This window comes from Carcharhinus amblyrhynchos, chromosome 23 (assembly GCF_965287045.1).
Source record: "Carcharhinus amblyrhynchos chromosome 23, sCarAmb.v2.hapA, whole genome shotgun sequence".
NCBI lineage: Eukaryota > Metazoa > Chordata > Chondrichthyes > Carcharhiniformes > Carcharhinidae > Carcharhinus > Carcharhinus amblyrhynchos.
The window spans coordinates 35030681-35053489 of NC_137346.1; the positions used below are offsets into that span (position 1 = coordinate 35030681).

General features: G+C 41.3%; 1 protein-coding gene across 2 annotated transcripts in view; it reads left to right on the forward strand.

Annotated features, from left to right (window-relative positions):
• The window catches only part of mks1 (MKS transition zone complex subunit 1), a 61733-nt gene extending 42263 nt beyond the window's left edge, over positions 1-19470 (forward strand). Inside the window, exons 13-19 of one of the 2 annotated variants that reach the window (XR_013889315.1) lie at positions 3462-3531; positions 5700-5807; positions 9833-9963; positions 14250-14332; positions 15672-15769; positions 16570-16963; positions 18267-19470. Coding sequence is in view for 1 of the 2 variants with exons in the window: in XM_080211103.1 (XP_080067229.1) it covers positions 3462-3531; positions 5700-5807; positions 9833-9963; positions 14250-14332; positions 15672-15769; positions 16570-16664 (585 nt within the window). In the remaining variant the exon portion in view is untranslated. Of the gene's footprint in view, positions 1-3461; positions 3532-5699; positions 5808-9832; positions 9964-14249; positions 14333-15671; positions 15770-16569; positions 18193-18266 lie in introns of those variants that run through there. The other variant, XM_080211103.1, reaches the window with a different exon arrangement.
• The last annotated feature ends 3339 nt before the right edge of the window (positions 19471-22809 follow it).

Sequence of the window (22809 nt, forward strand, 5' to 3'; positions counted from 1 at the left end):
GTATTATGTTGGCTTGTCCAGTTTCTGGTCAGTGATAATCTCTGGGGTGTCTATGGTTGGGGATTCAGTGATGATAATGCCATTTAGTGTCAAGGAGATGGTTAGTTTCCCTCTCGTTTAAGATGGTCATTGCCTGGCACTGTATGGTGTGCTTGTGCCTTGCCACTTAAAAGTGAAAACCTGAACGTTACCTAGCTCTTGCTTCATGCACATACAGACTGTTTAAATATCTGAGAAGTTCTGAATGGATTTGAACATTGTGCAATATTTCTACTTCAAACCTAATGTTGGAAGGAAGGTGTTTGATGAATCAGCTGAAGATGATTGGGCTTAGAACACTACACCCCAGGGATTACCATTGATCAGAAAGTTAACTGGACAAGCCAACATAATACTGTGAAAACAAAAGCAGTTCAGAGATTGCAATGAATAACTCCTGCAATAATGTCCTGGGGTTGAAATAATAGGCCTCCAATAACCACAAAATCTGTCTTAATTTGTGCTAAGTATAACTCCTGCCAGTGGAGTGTTTCTTCCTGATTCCCTGGGATAATCAGCATTGTCCATGAGGGAACGATAGACACTGAGAGAGACAAATAGTTATATAGCTTAAGGAGCAGCACTCTACATGAAGTAAGGCAAGAGGACTAAACGAACCTGTATCTTTGGCATCATTCTGCATCACATTCTAGCCATCCAAAAACTGAGCTAATCAATTTTGCCCGGGCTCTTTGATGCCAAACTCCATCAAATACTTTCTTGATATCAAGGGCAGTCAGCCTCGCCTTAGCACTGAAATTCAGTTATTTTGTCCCTGTTTGGATGAAGGCTGTAATGAGACCTGAAACTGAGTGATTCTTGTTGAATGCATTGTTGGGCAGATTACTGGTGAGAAAGTGCTGCTTAATAACATTGTTGAAGACACTTTGTGTTCCTTTGATGATTAAGAATAGGCTAATGGAGTATTAATTGGCCCAATGGATTTGTCCTGTTTTTTGTACATAAGACATACCTGAACAATTTTCCACATTTTCAGATAGGTGACTGTGTTCTAACTACTGAAGCAGGTTATAAATCTGCCTATTAAAAATTCTAAAATCTTCAATATCCTGCAGCTCTGGCAGCATTTGAAAGACTGATTAATATTTAGGTAGATACCTCTCTGAAGTCAAATAACTTGATGTTCGATCTAGATCTGCAGCATATTTACAACATTTTCCTACTCTTTTGTGTAGTTCAAATATTGTTAAAGTTCAACATGTGGAGATACCAGCGTTGGACAGGGGTGGGTACAGTAAGAAGTCTCAACACCAGGTTAAAGTCCAATAGGTTTATTTGGTATCATGAGCTTGTGATACTAAACAAACCTGTTGGACTTTTACCAGGTGTTATGAGGCTTCTTAAAATATAAAATGGAACCAACATGTGCATTTTCTAACTGGTTCTTAATCACAAAAGAGCAAATTTGATCTCTAGCGTTACTACAGCTATGTCTGAATAACAAAGCTGCAGGTTCTATTGCTACTCTGGGGAATTAAGTATACAAGTTAATACTGATAATTTAGTGTAGTACTAGGGAAATATTGCTATATTGGAGGTGCTCTATCTCTGAGTAGACATGAAACAGAGAATAAAAGGCATTATATAAAGGAAAAGTCATTCATCATTCTTTCATTAAACTATACATGATTGAATTTTCAGACTTAATACTCTTTTGATCATGTCTTTTTAATGGCTGCAAAATGAATGGTCTGTGCTCTTCATCTAAATCATACCACTCAATTCAACGTTATAACTAGTCTTTTGCTATTGTTTAGGTAGATGGGAATGTTAAATGTGTGGCTATTAGCAAAAACAGATTCCATTTATATAGTGTGGGGGAGTTCTTCCTGGTGTCCTGGCAAATATTTATCTCTCGATCAACACCACCAAAATATATCAGCCATTATCGCAATGCTATTTGTGGGAATATGCTGTTAACAGATTGGTTACTGCTTTTCCAACATTACAAGAGTGGCTACACTTCAAAAGCACTTGGTTGTAAAGAGCTTTGAGTCATCCGATGGTCGTTAAGGATACAGTACAAATGCAAGTTTGTATAATTTTATGACACCAGGAAAAACTTCCCTGTTCTTCTTGAAATCATGTGATTGGATCTTTTACATTCATTGTCACAGAACAGACGTGGTTTAACATATCCTTCATAAGTTGACATCTCCAGCAATGCACCGGTGCTACATTGGACTGTCATTCTAGATGTTGTGCTCAAGTACCTGTTGTGGGTCTTACTCAACATTCTCTGATAGCCTGGGTGCTTTTCTGGATAAATCTATGTTTTACATTGCAATGATGGTCCATTTAAGAATTAGGTTTCATTAGGAGATGATTTCTGGTAAAGTACCTTGCTTCTAACAACTTATGCAGCCAAATTTCCAAGGAGAGGAAATGAAAGAAGAAGCATCAACAAGAAGTTAGTTATAGGGACAAGTAGATTGTGGTTGTGGCTTTGGTTTCGAGCAGGATTTTAGTTTTTAATTTAAAATAAGCTTGCTCCCGGAAAGATCTTTTTCAATCAGAGTTCAGTTGAAGTTGTGTGTGCTGGCCAAAAGTGTTTAAGTTTCAAATAGTGAGTTGAAATTTTGAGATAACAAAGCTACCAGGAGAGAGAATAATTTAGATGCAGGACTTGAGAGTTAAAGAATATTAGAACTCTGAGAGTTCTGACCCAAGGTGGCTTTGCTTAAGATATTAGCAATGCCTAAGTTGAACTGTGAGTCTACAACAGTGGGACAATTGGAGGAGATTTGAAGGCACAACCTTGCTGGAAATAAGCAGAAGGTCAAAAAACTCTCAGCCCACATACAAATCTTTGAAACAGTACTTAGACAAAAGTGGTTAATCTTCCAATTTCTGGGAAATATTGGACTTGGATATATTGGGGTTACAATTCAAATGGTGTACAAGGAAAATTGGGTTAAAAAGTTTGGTTTAAAGCTTAAGCACCTGTGTTTATTGTACTTTTAATATTTTTTAAGCACAACTATTTGAGATGGTGTATTTATTAGTGGTGATACTCTTTAAGTATTCAGAGTAAATATTTTTATTTTAAATCTTGAACCTTCCAATTTCATTCTTGTATAAAAATACAAGGGTTTTTGGATTCTAATAATAAAATGAACATGTTATTAGTCTCATAGCACTCCTCATTTAAAGACGAGAGCCACAGCCGACACAAATGGTCTACAAATGGTTTATAAATAGATATGTGCTACAGCCCAAAGATTTAAAAAGGAGCAGTATTGTAATGAGATTTCAGTGTACTTCACGTTTAGTGGTTTCCACCTGCAAATTCTTAAAAGAAAATCTCAAGTACTGCAAGTTAAAATTGAGCCATTGTTTAAGGTTAAATATCTGTGCTGAGTGCTATGTCTTGTTGTAATAACTGTTATTATTTTAAATAGGAGAATGTGGCCTATTTTTCATATCCATTCAACTTTGAAATGACCTTAAGAAGTGAGGATAAAACTGAGGGTGAGTTGTTTCCCATTTTTCTCGTGAAGCAACTGATCTGTCCCATAGTATGTTGGTATAGGTGGAATTTTTGAGATATCAACTGATGAGATGCCCGTCTCAATTCTGTTTTCGTAATTTTAAGTGTTTTTCTGTATCTATAGAATTGTAGAATGCTATCCAATTTGTTTTGTACATAGACAGATGCAGAAACTCTCAACTTTCTTCTGTTTTTGTGAAGGTTCCGGTGAGTTAATTCTTTCCCAATCCCAATTCATTCTCCCCACAATCTGCAAGTCTGCGATGGTGAGCTTCTATTACTGCTACCAATATCTCCTCTTAAAGGATGTTTGATCAGGGAGGAACTGGTCATTGTTTCAAAACCCTTGAACTCTCTTTCTAATAGCATTGAGAGAATACCCCACTGGATGAACTTAAGTGGTTCAAGAAGACAGCTCACCACCACCTTTTCTTATAAAACACTTCGAGATGGCAATAAACGCTAACCTTGCCAGCGATTTCCACATTCCACACAGGAATTTAAAAAAGATTATTTACTTTGTGTTTGCGCTCTCTGCACTTCACTTCAGCAGGTCTAACATCATCAAGAAGGTGCAGTGAGGGTAGCTGGAGAAATGGAGCACCAGTCACCCTGGGCTGCAGTCTCATATTGGGATTTGTTATGTTTTATATTGTGGAGTAGGCGATGCTCCAAAATGCTCTGTTAGTAATGCAAATAATACCCTGTAACCAAAACCAAATGGAGGTGATTAGCCTTGGGTCACTGTTCAGCTCTACTTTCCCTACTTTTTTTTGTCTTCTGTTGCTTTACAGTTCCACTGGGTCTGAAATAATGCTGTACCTCATCCAAATAGATGTAATTTGGATGAGATGTAATTGTATGACAATTGGAAATAGCAATTCTGACTGACTTCAGTTTATTATTTTTCGTTATGCCCATATTGCGGAAAATGTACATCCAACCTAGATGGATCAGGGATCTTTCCTGAGGCGAGGGTAGAAGATTTTTCCAGTGAAACTTGGTTCAATAGTTAAAGGTATAATGATCAGCCTTTGGCTGTAGATCAGAATCTACAGCTCTGCATATCTGTTCCCAGGTCCTACCTATCAAACTGAAAAAAACAGATAAGTACTGTAATCACTTCATACTCTCTACACTTATGAGATCTCTGCATGGATAAGTACATGCATACTTGCTTCTAATAGTTGGTAAATTCTTTTTCACATCATGTTATTTGTTTATACAGGGGTCAGCTGCAATGGGGCCCAGCCAAAGACATACAAGATGCTGAGATAGCGTTTCCTGTTAGCTTGACAATATTTAAACCAAATGTTATGAGTTGAATGTGACATTGAACTCAAGAATGCAAAGTATTTCAGACTCTGCTTACTTCGTCTCTTGTGTTATGTCTCTCGATACCCTTGAGGCACAAGCACTTGAATTTTGAGATAACCTATCAGCATCTTTAAATGTCTTTCTGGAGACTGAATGTTAAAGGAAAGATACTAATGCTGAATTCTGGATTTTTTGTAAATTAATCACATGTCAGATATGTGCAAACCCAAGCTAATGTTTAAGTGTATTCAGACCAAGTCACTGGTGTTGATTTGTTTTATTATATTATCAGATATGGAGGGCACACTGTCTTCCTATAGAGGGTACTTCACTTACATAATTTCAAGGAGCTGACACACAAGCTGAGAACCTCAGAGGATAACTGCTGAAGTTTAATCAGCTAAAGCTGCACCACATACCATTACCAGGAAATTTCCTGCTGCTTGTCTACCCTGCCTATTGGGGCATTGGTTTTCAAGGAGCTGAATGGCAATAACCTGTGCCTTCTGTTCCTAATAGCAAGCTAAAATTGATAGCCTAACATTAATACTGCCTGTCTGTACTGCTTTCCTCCCTACAGCCAGGCAAGGATTACTGAGTCTGCCGCACAGGGTTTTTTTGAATCAAATCTTCCATTGAATGAGAACCTCCCATTCCCCCCTTTTGTGAAGCTGACCTGCAACTCAGTGCTTCCTGGTCTCTTGTGGAAGGATCTCCTGTATGGTGCTGCATCCAGTTGCTTGTGTGTCTCAGCACCTCAGCTGCATCACATTGGTAACAGTGGGAGATGTTTTTGTGTTGCTCTGAACCCGATATTAGTTGAATTTTTCAGGCTTCCTGTCGCAATGGCCTGTGCTTTACTTTGCGGTGCAATCTTGTGATTTCTGGCAGAGATGCCGCATTGAGGGATACGGCTACATCACAATCCCTGATAGTCCTGGTAAGAAAACTTCTCTAATCAGAATCAAAATCAGAAAATGCTTATCAATAACTGTTCTGAAGAAGAGTTAAGCCTGAAGCAGCAGCTGGTCTATCTCTCTACAGACGCCAAATGTTTCCAACATTTTCTCCTCTTGTCTGATATTTCATTATTTTTGTTTTTTTTTGATTTACTTGTGAGATTGCCCCTCCTTGATATTGATCCCTGGTGTGAATGGTTTTGTGATTGCCCACAGTGCTCCTCTGCCATTCTTATTCTGAGCCGAGACAGTGAGTGTTAAAGGAATGTTTAAGAATCAGTGAGCGTCAGAGCCAAGTTGATGTGGTCTTTTTGTGATTTCAATAAGCTGCATGGGAAGAAGAAAATTTATTCTTGCCCCATTTGAGGTCCCCTCATAGGGCCTGATTTTACCATCATGTTGCACCTGTTTCCAGGCACAAAAACTTGGTAAAGTCGGGTGGAAAGTGAGTGGTGTGATCCGTGTCCACCTCCATGCCGATTCCCTCTTTACCAAGGCCCTAAAATGGCCATGATCATAATGAGCTGCATGCCCAACTTTATTGGCTTTCCCCATTTACCACCACATTCAGCCCATTCAGAATTGGTGCGAAGAAGACATGCTCCATATACACTTCTCTTGTACGTCTCCACCTCTGCTCTGTGACCTGCCATATAACTGAGAGCTACCTGCTGTTATTCCTGCCAATCAAACTGCAGGGACCCAAACCGGTCAAGTTTTCTAGCCTGCATTATGCATGGTCCCCATCACAGTCATGCCAACAAACCATGTGCATTGATTGCAGCAGCAAGTGAAGAGGGCAGTCAGTTAGATTGCATACCTCTGCCAGGTTGTGTTAATCAAAAGTTATTGAAATTATTTGCATGCCAAACAGTGGAAGCAGCTTGCAATAGACAAAGCTAGTGAATTCCACAACCAATGGATCAGATCTAAGCTCTGCAGTTCTGCTGCATCCAGTCATGAATAGTGGTGTACAATTAAACGACAAACAAGTATCCCCATGTTTAATGCTGGGACAGCCCAGAAGAACATCAGTTCAAAAAATAAGATTGAAGCTTTTTATATATTTTGTGTTCCTCGTGACAGTGTTGGAGAATGGAACATTTTTCTTAGTGTTGATACCAGATAGTGAAAAATCCCAGGTTAAGTTTAGCACACTTAGATGCAGAATAAAGCTCATTTTACTCTGCCTCCAATAGCATCCATTTTCTCAACCTTAGAAGAACTTCATCAACTATGGGATTATTTGTTTTCACACATCAGCTGGCTATGATCTCTAACTGAGGAATAGTTAAATTAAAGGAATAATTTGATTAGGGATAGTCAACACGGTTTTGTGAAGGGTAGGTCATGCCTCACAAACCTTATTGAGTTCTTTGAGAAGGTGACCAAAGAGGTAGATGAGGGTAAAGCAATTGATGTGGTGTATATGGATTTCAGTAAAGCATTTGATAAGGCTCCCCAAGGTAGGCTATTGCAGAAAATATGGAGGCATGGGATTGAGGGTGATTTAGCAGTTTGGATCAGAAATTGGCTGGTTCATCCTGGAATTCAGTTACTAGTGGTGTACTGCAAGGATTTGTTTTGGGGTTGTTCGTCATTTTTTATAAATGACCTGGACGAGGGCGTAGAAGGAAGGGTTAGTAAATTTGCGGATGACACTAAAGTCAATGGAGTTGTGGACAGTGCGGAAGGATGTTGTAGGTTACTGAGGGACATAGATATGCTGCAGAGCTGGGCTGAGAGGAGGCAAATGGAGTTTAATGCGGAGAAGAGTGAGGTGATTCACTTTGGAAGGAGTAACAGGAATACAGAGTATTGGGCTAAAGATAAGATACTTGGTAGTGTGCATGAGCAGAGAGATCTCGGTGTCCCTGTGCATAGATCCCTGAAAAGTGGCACCCAGGTTGTTAAGAAGGCATACAGTGTGTTAGCTTGGTAGAGGGATTGAGTTTCGGGGCCAGGAGGTCATGTTGCAGCTGTACAAAACTCTGGTGCGGCCACACTTGGAGTATTGTGTACAGTTCTGGTCGCCGCATTATAGGAAGGATGTGGAAGCATTGGAAAGGGTGCAGATTTACCAGGATGTTGCCTGGTATGGTGGGAAGGTCTTATGAGGACTGAGGGATTTGAGGCTGTTTTTGTTAGAGAGAAGATTAAGAGGTGACTTAGCGGAGGCATGCAAGATGATCAGCGGATTAGACAGGGTGGTCAGTGAGAGCCTTTTCCTCGGATGGTGATGGCTAGAGGAGGGGACATAGCTTTAAATTGAGGGGTGATAGATATAGGACAGATGTCAGAGGTAGGTTCTTTACTCAGAGAATAGTAAGGGCGTGGAATGCCCTGCCTGCAACAGTAGGGCATTTAAATGGTCATTGGATAAACATATGGATGATATTGGAATAGTGTAGGTTAGATGGGTTTTAGATTGGTTTTCACAGATCAACGCAACATCGAGGAGCGAAGGGCCTGTACTGCGCTGTAATGTTCTGTGTTCTAACTGAGATTAAAGAAAGAAGATTAGCAACTGAGTTTTGTGATGATAGTTCATGTGAAGTGTGAATTGGATTGAGACTTCCCAAGCTCAGTTTTCATAGCTTATCTGTCAGGGTCTGAGAAAATAGAAAGCATTTTGAATATTAATCAAGACTTCTGCAGCATGAGTATTTTTCCATTATGTTTACTCTTGTCTCATTTTATGATGGACCCTATCATCCCTTCTGTCTATGCTGGAATTGAGGCTAGATATTAGAAGTGAAAGGTTAGTGACTAAAGTTAAATTAAGGTTGCTGCAAAAGGTTAGGGTACATGGAGTTGGGGGTAAAGTGTTAGCGTGGATTGAGGATTGGCTCTCTAACAGGAAGCAAAGAGTTGGAATCAATGGGTGCTATTCTGGTTGGCAGTTGGTGACTAGTGGAGTGCGGCAGGGATCGGTGCTGGGGCCTCAACTGTTTACCATATACATAGACGATCTGGAGGAGGGGGCTGAGTGTAGGGTAACAAAATTCGCTGATGACACGAAGATGAGTGGAAAAGCGAATCGCATGGAGGACACAAAGTCTACAGAGAGATCTGGATAAGCTGAGTGAGTGGGCGAGGACCTGGCAGATGGGGTATAACATTAGCAAATGTGAGGTTGTCCACTTTGGAAGAAATAATAGTAGGATGGAATATTATTAAAATGGTGAAAAGTTGCAGCATGCTACTGTGTAGAGGGATCTGGGAGTCCTTGGGCAGGAATCGCAAAAACTCAGTCTGCAGGTGCAGCAGGTGATCAAGAAGGCGAATGGAATGTTGGCCTTTATCGCAAGAGGGATAGAATATAAAAGCAGGGAGGTCTTGCTGCAACTGTACAAGGCACTGTTGAGGCCGCAGCTGGAGTACTGTGTGCAGTTTTGGGCCCCTTATTTGCAAAAGGATATATTGACCTTGGAGGGAGTACAGAGAAGGTTCACTAGGCTGATACTGGAGATGAGGGGATTAGCTTACGAGGAGAGATTAAATAGACTGGGCCGGTACCCGTTGAGTTTAGAAGGCTAAAGGAGGATCTTATAGAGACTTACAAGATAATGAAGGGGCTAGATAGGGTAGAGGTAGACAGATCCTTTCTGCTTGGAAAGGAAACCAGAACTAGAGGGCACAGCCTCAAAATAAGAGGGGGGGGGGTGCAGTTTAGAACAGAGTTGCGGAGGACCTTCTTCACTCAGAGTGGTGAATCTCTGGAATTCTCTGCCCGTTGAAGTGGTGGAGACTACCTCGTTGAATATGTTTAAGTCATGAGTAGATAGATTTCTGATAGACAAGGGAATTAAGGGTTATGGGGAGCAGGCGGGAAAGTGGAACTGATCCACTTCAGATCAGCCATGATCTTATTGAATGGCAGGGCAGGCTCGAAGGGCTAGATGGCATACTCCTGCTCCTATTTCTTATGTTCTTATGTTACTTGGTATCCCATATGTTTTTGTCTTATGTCGGCCCTAATGTTGTAACCTCTTTTTATTTTCAGGGAGCTACACACAGACATGCCAGACGTGGAGACCAATCCTCCCTGGAACATCAGAAATGCACAGATTTTTTGTCGGTGGCTTGCTTGAGCTTGAAGATATGACTTACATCCGGACACCAAGCACATTCAAGGTAAGTGTAGGAAATAACTGGAGGGATGTGAAATTCTTGATCAAGAAAAAATGACACCATCCCCTCGCTCACTCACAGACTCGCTCAGATTGTAAAGTTCATCCTGTATTGTACTGATCAGTTCAGAGCAGAAAGGTCTTGGTTTCGATCCCTTGCCTGTGCTGCAGCAGTAAATTCCAGCCAGGGTTTTGATTGGGGTGCTGCAGTCAATCTCATTTTCCAAGGGGCGGGAGAAGAAAAGTCAGCTGTAATTCCTGCTCCTATTTGTTTTCCAGCAACCATTGCTATAGGAACGATTCATTATATGCTGGCTGTGGAGGGATTGGATTTGACTCTGCAGATGTCCACAATTATGACCACGTTGCCTTACCCAAGGGAAGATGGTGCCTTCCGTAGACGAGAGAAGAAAATGGACAGCAAAAATTAAGAGAAAAATCCCAATCTGTTAATGAATATCCAACCTCCCGGATTGAGTAGTTTATAGTTATCACAGGGCATCGATTGGATTTGTTATGGAGAAGGGACCAGCAGTTATTAGAACCCGCTTCTATGTTGAGCTGCTGGTCTGCTTCTGTTCAATCTCTGGATGCTAGCTTGCACTTGCCCCATTCTGTTCATTGGCTCCACGTTTTTGATGACTTTTTCAAGATCATTTACAATTGACAGCTTAAACTTGGTGTGGATTTTTTAAAATTTTCATTTTACTATTAACTAAAAAAGATGCGCAGGACTTTGGGCATGAGATTGAAAGTGGATAGTGTGTGGGGCTGAGGGTGTGGTGGGGGTGTGTGCAGGGTGGGTGGGGAGTGCTGTAGACGGGATGATCCAAAGACAAAAGAGGATTTCACTCCTGATTACTAAAGCCTTCACTGTTGTTCAGTTAGTTCCATGGATCATCCCAGAGTTCTATGAATTGTAGAATCATTAAGTAGGTTTGGTCTGACTTTGGGGTCTGCTTACAAATATCCTACTAGTTATTCCCAGATGCTAGAGATCTGTGTTCTGAAAATAATTGGGATGTATATTCTACCCTTCATTTCCTAGTGGGCAATTATTGTGTAGAGATGGTGTTACTTGATCCCTTCTCTCTGGCTCTGAATAATAAAAGTATTTCAACTAAACAAACATCATGAAAAGCAATTACCTGATGTATTGATATGTAAGGCTGGTGGACTGTGTTCAAGTGCAAGGGGGACGAAGAAATGGTTTGTTATGCAAAGTATTCATGTAGTTGTCTCAGGACCTTACTGTGGATATTTCCTTTGACGTTGACTAGTTGTGACTGAAAACTGATTGATTTTAAAGGTAGGATTGCCATGCCACTTCTGGAAATTTCCCTGCCTATCTGTATATTCCACCTGCCCAAACCACGATGATATAGTGTCATGCTACCCATTTCCTTGAGTACTTCCCTTTTTTTCAAACATCTCACCTTGTGTCATCCCCTCATTTCTTTTAAAATCTTCAATGTTTATCCTCCTCAAGACCACCCTGTGTTTCTCCTGGATATCCTCTGTTCTTCCCTCCCTCAACCTCTGGACTGAACAACTGCTCGTCTGTGATACCATCTCTCCTTGCCCTGTCTCCTTTGATTCACTGCCCTCCTAAAACTACTTTCTGCACCTCCACACTACCTTCTTTCCCTCTGCACCCTTGCATTGTCAGACTGCTACCCTGCAGAAAAAATTGGAATTGGAGGAGGCACCATTCCCTCCAGCTGATCATTCAGAAAACCAAAGCAAATCCCTTCAAATCTTGCAATAACTCTTGTCTTCCTCCTCAACCACTGTCTCAGGCTAAGCTGCAATCTACTCATTATATACTATTCCAAGCTGAGCTCCATATCGCAAAAACAGCCTCGTAACATCTTCCATCCCTGCTTCAGCCAATTTGTTGGAATCTTTATTCATGTCTTGGTCATCTCTTGATGACTTGATTATTACACTGCTCCCCTGTTCTGTACCCCGTTTGGAGTGAACTGCAGCCACCAACTGCATCAGCAGGTGATGGATAGCTGGAACAATCTTGAGACAAGGAAGTTTCCTGCTAAATAAGCATAAGTTCTATTGCAGCGGCATGGTGTCTAGTGGAAGGTAGAGACTCTACCTCATTCAAAATGCCCATAGCCCTCATGTGACACAGCAAGCAGGAACCTCCATTCAGTATGCCCTACCACAACAAAATTCTTCAGCAGTGTATCAGCTGATGGCTGTGCAGGCAGACGAAGGGTTGCAGAGGATTCTGTCCTTAATTATACAGGCTTACTTGATCAGTGCATTCAGGTAACGCCCTGCCAAAACAGTGTAGGGTGTGCTGTGTAAAAAGCCCCTCACTTTAAAAGACACCATCACAGACCCTCCACTTTTGGTAAACTTTGGCTCAATTCAAACTTTGACCATATCCTGTCCTACACCAAATCCTCCTCCTCCATTAACCCTATCCTGACTGAAAGTTTGCTCCATTTCCTAGCACTGCAAGTTTAAAATTCTTGTGTTTAAGTCCTTTTGTGTCCTCAATTCTTCCCATCTCTGTAACTTCCTCCTGTTCTATGACTGTGCTCTCCAACAAATTTCCCTCTGATTGTGACCCAAGACATTTTCATTTGCCATGTTTATTTGTCCCTTTAATATCACATTTTTTGGCTCAATATTCATTTCATGCATCAATTAAGTGCCTTTAGGATGTTTTTCCGCAATCAGAACATAAGAAATAAGAGGAGGAGTAGGTCATCTAGCCCTTCGAGCCTGCCCCACCATTCAATAAGATCATGGCTTATCTGAAGTGGATCAGTTCCACTTTCCCGCTTTCCCCCCATAACCCTTAATTCCCTTGTCTTTCAGAAACCTATCTACCCATGACTTAAATATATTCAGCGAGGTAGTCTCCACCACTTCAACGGGCAGAGAATTCCAGACGTTCACCACCTTTGAGTGAAGAAGCTCCTCCTCAACTCTGATCTAAACTGCAGCCCCCCCTGCTATCTTGAGGCTGTGCCCTCTAGTCCTGCTATCCTTTCTAAGCAGGAAGAATCTCTCTACCTCTACCCTATCTATCCCCTTCATTAACTTATATGTCTCTATAAGATCCCCCCTCATCCTTCTAAACTCCAACGAGTACAGACCCAGTCTATTCAGTCTCTCTTCATAGGCTAACCCCTTCATCTCTGGTATCAGCCTAGTGAACCTTCTCTGTACTCCCTCTAAGGCCGATATATCCTTACTCAAGTGCGGCGACCAAAACTGCACACAGTACTCCAGCTGCGGCCTCACCAGCACCCTGTACAGTTGCAGCAAGCCCTCCCTGCTTTTATATTCTATCCCCCTCACTATAAAGACCAGCATTCCATTCGCCTTCTTGATCACCTGCTGCACCTGCAGACTAGATTTTTGTGACTCGTGCACAAGGACCTCCAGGTCCCTCTGCACCGTAGCGTGCTGCAGCTTTTTGCCTTTTAAATAATAATCCCATCTACTATTATTTCTACCAAAGTGGATAACCTCACATTTGCTAACATTATACTCCATCTGCCAGGTCCTCGCCCACTCGCTCAGCCTATCCAGATCTCTCTGCAGACTTTTCACACCCTCCACGCAATTTGCTTTTCCTCTCATCTTCGTGTCATCAGCAAATTTCGTCACCCTACACTCAGCCCCCTCCTCCAGATCATCTATGTAAATGGTAAACAGTTGAGGCCCCAGCACTGATCCCTGCGGCACTCCACTAGTCACCAACTGCCAACCAGAATAGCACCCATTGATTCCAACTCTCTGCTTTCTATTAGATAGCCAATCCTCTATCCACGCTAACACCTTACCCTCAACTCCGTGCACCCTAACCTTCTGCAGCAACCTTTTGTGAGGCACCTTATCAAACGCCTTTTAGAAATCTAAAAACACCACATCCACCGGTTTCCCTCTGTCTACCGCACTAGTCATATCCTCATAGAAATCCAATAAATTCATTAAACACGACTTCCCCTTAACGAATCCGTGCTGTGTCTGCTCGATCAAACCATACTTTTCTTGGTGCCTCGCTATTTCTTCTTTGATGGATTCTAGCATTTTTCCAACTACGATGACGGATTTTAGCATTTTTTCCAACTACATTAAAGATGCTCATAAATGCAAATTGTTAACAAAAGGAAGGAGGAGGATGTGATTTATGAACAGTTAATATCATCATAAGAGGATGATATAAAATACACAGGATGATATAATTGGGTGGTGGAACGGTATGGAATGTGACCAAAGGGTAGGTGAAATTAAATTCTCATATTTGCATTTCAGGGAGAGAGATTGAGTCGATTTGGTTTCAGAACAGCAACCACAGGAACTGTTACAATCAAGCTTTATTGCATGCAGCAGTGCAGGTGAGTGAAGCTGAGATGTCTGGATACCAGACAAATTGGGTGACTTGAGTTGCTGGACCAGGTGAGTGATGTTTACCAACTAGGAGTTGGTACCCCTGATTACCTCTCCAGTTATGACTTGGGAGTTATTAACTGTATGGAGTGTGCGGACTGAATAATCTGACCAGTCAGCACTCCAGCTGATTGTATTTTGTGATTGGATGGGGCTAGTAGGAGATGTTCCACATGAGTGAATACTGCAAAGTTAAGAGCAAGCAAGGATGGACGTTTTTTAACTCAGTAAAAAAAGTAGTTTAAGGCCTTCCTGCTGTAATTGTTGGGTAAGGCACGGCTCTGAAACTGAGCCTTGCAAATCAGGAAATCCCAGATACAGTGCCTGCTCTGTACCGAGACAATGAGCTGCTGGGTGACATGGTGGCACTCCAAGGGTGGGTTCTGCACATAGAAATCATGGCGTTCAGTCTTGCTGTTGGTACATGCCCGATAATACAGTAATTGCTGTGAATTAGCGGCGAAGTTGGATTACAGAGTGACATCCTGCACAGTGAGTTCTGGAGGGTGGGATATCCAGCCTCTAAGGCTGCAGGCTATTACCCAGAACATGGTAACAGCCAGAACTTTAAAGGGCCTGCTGGGATGGGTCAGTGTCAGGTGACCCATTAGATAATCACTTGAGTGCATCTCCTGTACATGGTGAAGATTTGGACATTTTCCAGTCTGGCCAAGTAAGTCATTTTAAATTGTAGCTAATCTCTGCCAGCCATGTCAATCATCATTGGTGGCAGAAATATTAAAAATTTCTCCCACTTTATTTCATTGAGGAGGCGTACATTCATTAGAACAGTGAGGTGGTTTGTCTTTGACTGGGGCAGACTTAATGGGCTGAAGAATCTTTTTCTGTGTTGTATACCTCTATGACTCTTACATATTTCCGTGTACAGATGTCTGTGCAATTAGTGCGAGGGGAGAGGGGCAAAGCTGTCTTCAGATTTAGTGAGGCTGCCCTTGGTGTGCTCCTGCTTATAGCATCCAGACTTCGTTAAACCCTTTCTGTAGCAATGGCAGGACGAGAGATAGAAAGCTTTGCCATATTGAGGCATCCTTGGTGTCTTGGCAATCCACTTGATCAAGCTAGGGCCATCAGCAGGAGCATCTCTCTGAGAAAATTCAGTAGGAAATGTAGCAAAGGGATAATAAAGGCGTAGTGTTATAGTGCCACTTGGATGGCTGTCACTGCTGCTAAGCTACTGAGGCAATGGCTGGTGACTATATGCCATGTTTATTAAATTGAAGTTTGTGCTGTGAATGAATTTATTGAGTTTATGTTGTGTTTTTATAGGGCTTTTCTTGATTCAAGCATGGCAAAGAGGAGATCACAGAATGTTCTGGAACGTATGGGAGGACTTTCTCATCAGGCGTCCCTTCACTCTGTGATAGGTATGTGATAGTGGAAGTACGACCATATGGCAAGACTGCGCGTGACAGTTCAACATTAACATTTGATCAATAGTGTTTATTTGTGACGTGGAAAATTACTGCTTAAGTATCAGATTTCTTTGTTATTTTTGTATTTTGAGTGGGTTGTGCCATGTTATTGCACCGCTGTGTGTTAGAATGTGTCTATGCCCTGTTGGTGTAAGGCACTGAGTATTCTGGGATTTTGATAGGGCATTGTAATAGGAACCATCCCATTTTGTCTGGAAATCTAGGGTTGAATTTTAGCTAGGTTGGGTGGGGATTAAAGTCTCCTCTGCCTGCTGACTGTAACGGTCCGAGGCATTGTTGATGCTAAGTTGTGTGGCCACACAGTGGCCTCAGAGGTGCCACACAGGCTTTGTTCTGTGAGGAATAACGTGCGTATGGTTAGATTTAAAGAGACCACACACTAAAAAAAATTGCCACATGCAACAGCAACAACATTTAAAAGGAAACATTGGTCCCAGGTAAGCTGAGTTTAGTTTGTTGTGGCCAGTGGTACAGCATATAAATGTCCTAGATTTATGCTAACTTCACAGTCTTGCTTTGAAATCTCAAAGGGTGCTGTGGGAAATATAAAAGACCCTGACTCAGGTATTGGGAAATATTCTCAGGTTGGAACAAGGCACCTTACAGCTTTTTCCTTCCACTGTGTGAAAGGAATCACTATGTTATTCTCTAATAAGGTAACAGTTTGAAAAGATTTATGAATTTTTCATTTCCAAACATCTCCATTGTATGTTTGTCTTTTCTTCACTCAGCGGCATTTGAGCGAGCTCAGCAACGTATGCATGAAGCACGAGAGAACCTTTCAAAAGACCTGCTGCACACATCTATACTTCTTCAGTCTGACTGAGCAGCATGATAAGTTAACCTCCGTTGTCCTGGCCTGTGATGTGGGCTGAGAAGTTAAACTGACTGAAATCCAATATGTAGCATAATTGGAGGAGCAACCTCAGGAGCTTGCATTAATTCAAGCTGGATCATTTTGCCGTGACTCTGCATCTATTTTGAATAGTACTGTGAATGAAGTAATGCCTCATTGAGACAGCTGCAGATTCATAAAGTCAAGACTTACTAGCTGGGCCAGTGCTTCTACTATTCAGCGTCACGTGTAAGTCATGATAAGGAAGAGCAAAACAAGTCCAAGCTCAAGTAAGCTATCCTGCAGGATATTCATTAATCCTGGACAGCACTGCTAAATGTTTCAGAGAATCCTTTACACATAACTCGGGGTTACAGACACCACTCCGAGTAGTATATATCTATACAAACCAGAAGGTATTATTTTTGATTCCTGGTTAGTGCTGAACTAAGTGATTTCATTAGTAGCATGAGGGACACTACAAAGCAGGGGGAAGAAGAAAATTCAAATGGTTTTCCCCTCTGTGGTCCAAGAACTCTTTGTGAAGATAGATGCACATCTGAATGTTGGATAAACACAGTATTTGTCTCAGCCCTCTGTGGTATAAAGGCTTTCCAACTTACACATTCTGGGCCACAGCTGAAGAACATCAAGTTGAGAAAGATCATAGTCATACAGCACAGAAACAGGCCCTTTGAGCCACTATGTCTATGCCAACCATCAAATGCCAATCTATACTAATTCCATTTACCAACACTTGGACCATAGCCTGCTATGTTTTGGTGATTTATGTGTTTGACCAAATGCTTCTTAGATGTTGAGAGAATACTTGCCTCCACCAGCCTGTCAGGCAGCATGTTCCATATTTCCACATCCTCTGGGTAAAAACATTTTTCCTCAGATCCCCTCTTAACTACTTACTTCTCACCTTAAACTATGCCCTCTGGTCTTGGGCACCTCTGCAATGGGGAAAGGACTCTTATGATTTATCCTATCTCTGTCTCTCATAATTTTGTATACCTCTATCAGAACCCCTGTCCCCCCTGCTCCAGGGAAAATAACTGTCTATCCTGTCTCTCCTCCTTGGTGATGGAGGAATGTTGGGCTAACAGGAGAGGGGAGGGAATAATTTGTAATCAGCTGTCCAGAGTGAAGAAACTGATCAGAATGCTGACTCATTTCTTACTGTGCCCTCACTTGGACTGCAGAGCATCTTAATAATTGGAATTATCAAACACTTGGTCGCCAATGCAGTCAGCTATACGGTTAACAAATAGACAATGTAGAAAACCACCAAAGACCTGCAGCATCAGATAACAGCAAAAATTCAGAATACTCCCTTCAGTATATTTTGACTCTTGCATATTGCTCAATCACCTAATTTGTCAAATACCTCTTGAATTGTCTGACACAATCTACATGTAATCAAAGCCAAGGAAAATGAATTGAACTATAAAATGTGATCCACAGGACACGAGTAAAAATCTCAATCTCTTTGAATAAATCTGATTCAATTTTATTTATGTCATTGGTAAATTAGTGATTGTGCTGGCTAATTTATTTGTTTCACCTATTTTACACTTTTGTATTTAGATGAGGTCCAGAAGGAACATCTATGAATTTATAACATTGGGATGGAATAGAGATGGGTACAGAGCTGTACTGGTGGAAGGATGAATTTCAGTAACCTGCTACCATCCATCCAGCCTCCCGGATGAAGAATGCCACTTGTGCATGGTATTGAAGACTGTCTATGGACAGTATTTCTACAGGAATGGATGGGAAGGAAATTAGCAGCAGAACAAAATGGTTTTCAGCCTAAGGTTCAAAAAGTGATATCTTGATTTGCAAAAGGCATCCTGCTAGGCAGAGAATCCTACAGAGCTGTTAGCACAGTTGGCTGGACAGCTGGTTTGTGATGCGGAGCAGCGTCAACACCGTGGGTTCCGTTTCCGTTCTGGCTGAGGTTATCCATGAAGGACCCACCATCTCAACCTTGTCCCTCGCCTGAGGTGTGGCGATCCTCAGGTTAAATCACCACCAGTCAACTTTCTTCCTCAAAGGTCATAAGCCCACCCGGGACTTTGATTTAATTTCAATTGAACAAAGTCTCAGTCTATGTGAGAAGGGTTTCCTCTATCCTGTGGATGAGAACAAGCTTCAGAATTGCAACAGAGAGATGATGTGTTCGCATAGAATCATTTGTGAGCAAAGAATCTGTGATATTATTGATGTACTTAGAGCTTTGTTACTGTAAATGTTTATATGTTATATATTTCTTCTTTGAGCATAGAAACTAAGTTGCATCTCCTGTATTAATACTTCATATCAACATGGAACTGAAAGAAAATCCTTAACTATTGCAAAAGTGAACCACTGAGATGCTGGAAATTTGAAAACACAAAATATTAAGAATTCTCTCTTCAGCATTTTCTGTTTTTATCCCTTACTATTGTATGAACCTTCTCGTGAGCCAATGCCTCTATGTCGATGAATGCTGAATTAGAACAGCCCTGCTGTAAGGTGGGACAATGGAGGAAAGAGGGAGAGGTGGAGGAAAGAAGAGATGGAGGAGGAAGAGGAGAGGAAGTGGGAGGCTGGCTGCTTTTCCGAAACAGCAGGAGTGTAGACACTGTCAATGGTTGGAACGCTGGTTTGAGTGATGGATCGGGCTTCGTTCATGACCCGTTGTAGTTTCCTGCGGTCTTGGACAGAGCAGGAGTCATATCAAGCTCTGATACAACTAGATAGAATACTTTCAAGGTGCATCTGTAGAAGGTGGAGAGGGGCAAAGAGGGGGATATGTGAATCCAGCACTTCTGTAAATTTAGTTTTTTCATGTGTGTATCTATTGCACAAGAACAATTTTTTTTGTTGCTTGACTCTTTCAACACAATAACAATGTTCCTTAAATAAGGAGACCAAAACTGTACACGGTATTCAAGATACAGTCTCACCAATTCCCAGTATAACTGAAGCATAAGCTCCTTATTCGTGTTCAATTCTTTTTGTCATAAAGGATAGCATTCCATTAGCTTTCATGATTACATACTGTATCTGCATGCTATCTTTTCGTGACTCCTGCAGGAGAATACCTAGATCCATCTGCACCTTGGAATTATGCAGTTGTTCTCCATTTAAGTAATACCATGCTTTTTTTTCATCCTTCACATTTTCCCACATTACATTACATCTGCCAGATTTCTGATTTCTCACTCAACTAATCTATATCTGCAAACTTTATGGCCAGAATATGGCTGTTCATGCCGTGATGCCACAAACAGAGAATTTGGCGCTCAGCCAAATCTCTGTTCACTGCATTGGGACCAGAAAATCCTGCTGGTGTGAATGAGCTGGATAATTACCACCACCGCACCCCCGCCCCCCCAATTTGTTTTCACAATATACTTTCTACCTGTCTTTGTGTTGACTTTCAATTTAGCCACCATGCCTTTTTTCCCTTACATAGTTGATGTTAATTGTAAAGAAAATTGAGGCCCTAGCCCAGACCCCTGTGGGGCTCCATTCATCACACACTGCCAATCAAAGACCATTTACTCATAGTCTGTTTTCTACCATAAGAACATAAGAAATAGGAGCAGGAGTAAGCCATCTAGCCCTTCGAGCCTGCCCCGCCATTCAATAAGATCATGGCTGATCTGAAGTGGATCAGTTCCACTTTCCCGCTTTCTCCCCATAACCCTTAATTCCCCTGTCGATCAGAAACCTATCTACCCGTGACTTAAATATATTTAGCGAGGTAGCCTCCACCACTTCAACAGGCAGAGAATTCCAGAGATTCACCACCCTTTGAGTGAAGAAGTTCCTCCTCAACTTTGGTCTAAACTGCCTCCCCCCTTATCTTGAGGCTGTGTCCTGTAGTCAGTCAGTCTTCATGCTAATGTGTTGTCCCCTACACCATGAACTTCTATTTCTTTGATGTGGCACCTTATAAAATTCTTCCTAGAAATCCCAAGTATAGCATATCTATAGACTCTTCTCTATCGATGTGTAACTTGTCAATAAAGGGAATGTTTCTTTTAACTTGGGAAGTTACATGAGTTGAATAATATGCACACAGGCAATTAGACTGGCTTAAAAGTTGCTCAGTCAGTACAATTGTTAACATAGCCATGGTGACCACCTTCTGAATTCACACGTAATGCACCAATACAGTCATTGAAGCCACTGCTGAACAAAACAATAAGACCAAAACTATCCAACATTGCATTGCAGCACTTGTACCACTGTTGCTCATTAGACTTAAATGAAGCATATGCCATAATAAAGAAGTAAAAAGCCAGTAGTATCCAACACCTAAACGCTTCAATCTATTTATGCCCCGCCCAAATCTCCCCCTCCGTTCCCGCACCCATTTTTTCTGAATAAGGTTTATCTTCACATGAATCAAATCTCTCTCTTTAACAGGGTTCTCTGCTCTATATTTCTCTGTTTTTAATAGATTGTGATATATTCTGAAGAATTATCAGTAACAATTGTGAAATTGAGACTGGAGGAGCCTGTGAATGGCTCATACACAGATATAATCTATGAAATAAAGTCTGTAATGGGTTAATTATCCTTCCTAAAACCTTTAGAGGAAATATATATTTAAAGTTTCAAAGGCAAAGGATCGAATTTTCATGGTCTTGATAGGGTCAAATGGAAGCAGGTGTAGAAAAATAATGGCTGCCAAATGGAGCTGGGATGGCCTCCAATCCTGGCCATGGCTATTTCCACATGGGATAGAGGAAGAGATTAGGCCCTTTGAAGCAGACAACTGACAGCCTTATGGATTCATCAAAAAACCTGCCCCAGGTAAATGTTCTCATTTGCATGGAGATGGCCTGATTTTTAATAGCTGTTGGGTTTTACACCAGCTGTGTGGAGGTGTGAACCATGGATTGAAGATGGAAGAAGATTAAAAGGTAAGTGAAATGGTTTTATCTCCTTTACAGTTCTTCAATGAACTACAGTGGAATGAGCTGCATTTGTGTTCATTAAGGTGAACTGTGTTTTGAATTTGTAACTACCCATTAAACAACATGTTTATCAGACTGTTACTTCTGCCAGATGGCAAGCTGCCAAATGTATCAACATTCAGAATATAGAAAAGTCTTCAGATGGGTTAGAAAAGTTTATCTAATTGACAAACTGGTAGAGTACATTTCACACCACTGAAAGGGTAGTCTAAACAAGCGTAAATGTTTAATTTACTCCCCCTCTCCCCCCCTCCACCCCCCACCTCTCCTCTTGTGTTGAGAAAGCAATTCCAGAGTCTGTTTACTCAGTTTTGTGGGCAGTTTGATTTTTTGCAATCTAACTACCTAATTGGCTTACAAGTGCTTGACATAGTTGGTTTGCAGTTGGTTAACTCAACAATCCTTATGAGTCATTCATCAGTTTCCAGCTGTTAGATTGTGAATTGAGGGTTCTGTTCAAAAACTGTGTAATGGGATAAGATGAGACAGTGGGGAAGAGATGTCTAAAGTGATCAGAAAGTTCAACTGTTTATAGATGAGCCATTGATTTTATGGAAAGCAGCAGGACAAGAATTTTTGGGACAGGCAGATATTTTAGCCTGCTTCTTCTGGACTAGACCTGCCTCCACTTCCGACCCCTGGCAGCAGGCCTGCCTCCAGGTTATTTAGTGGAATCCTGGAATATTCTACAACTGTCAGTCTCAAGGTGAAGACAGGATTGTGATGGTGGGATTAAGCCCATTTCCCAATTCCCACCTTGGGATTCCCACCTCCAAAAAGAAAATCTGGCCCAAGGTCCAAGATGAGTTCAGCAGGTTTATATTATTGCCCAATTTCCAGCCACAGACCAACATGGCCCAGCATGTTAATTGATACAGCAGGCAAGTTGCACCAAAATTTAGCCAGATCTTCCCATTGGTAAATTATGTCAAAATATGTTGAGAATCTCCTTAAAATACAGTATGGCATATAGTAACAACATGTAAAATAAATGGAATTTAGTTTAACCAAATAAAGCTTGTGTTAAATATCAAACTTCTGCTATATTTGTAAGTCCCTCTATGGATGAAAATGAAAACCATTTGAATTTTTCATATTGACTCTGATGTCACGAAGGTCCATTCAAAGATACAAAAATACATTTGTAATCTTGA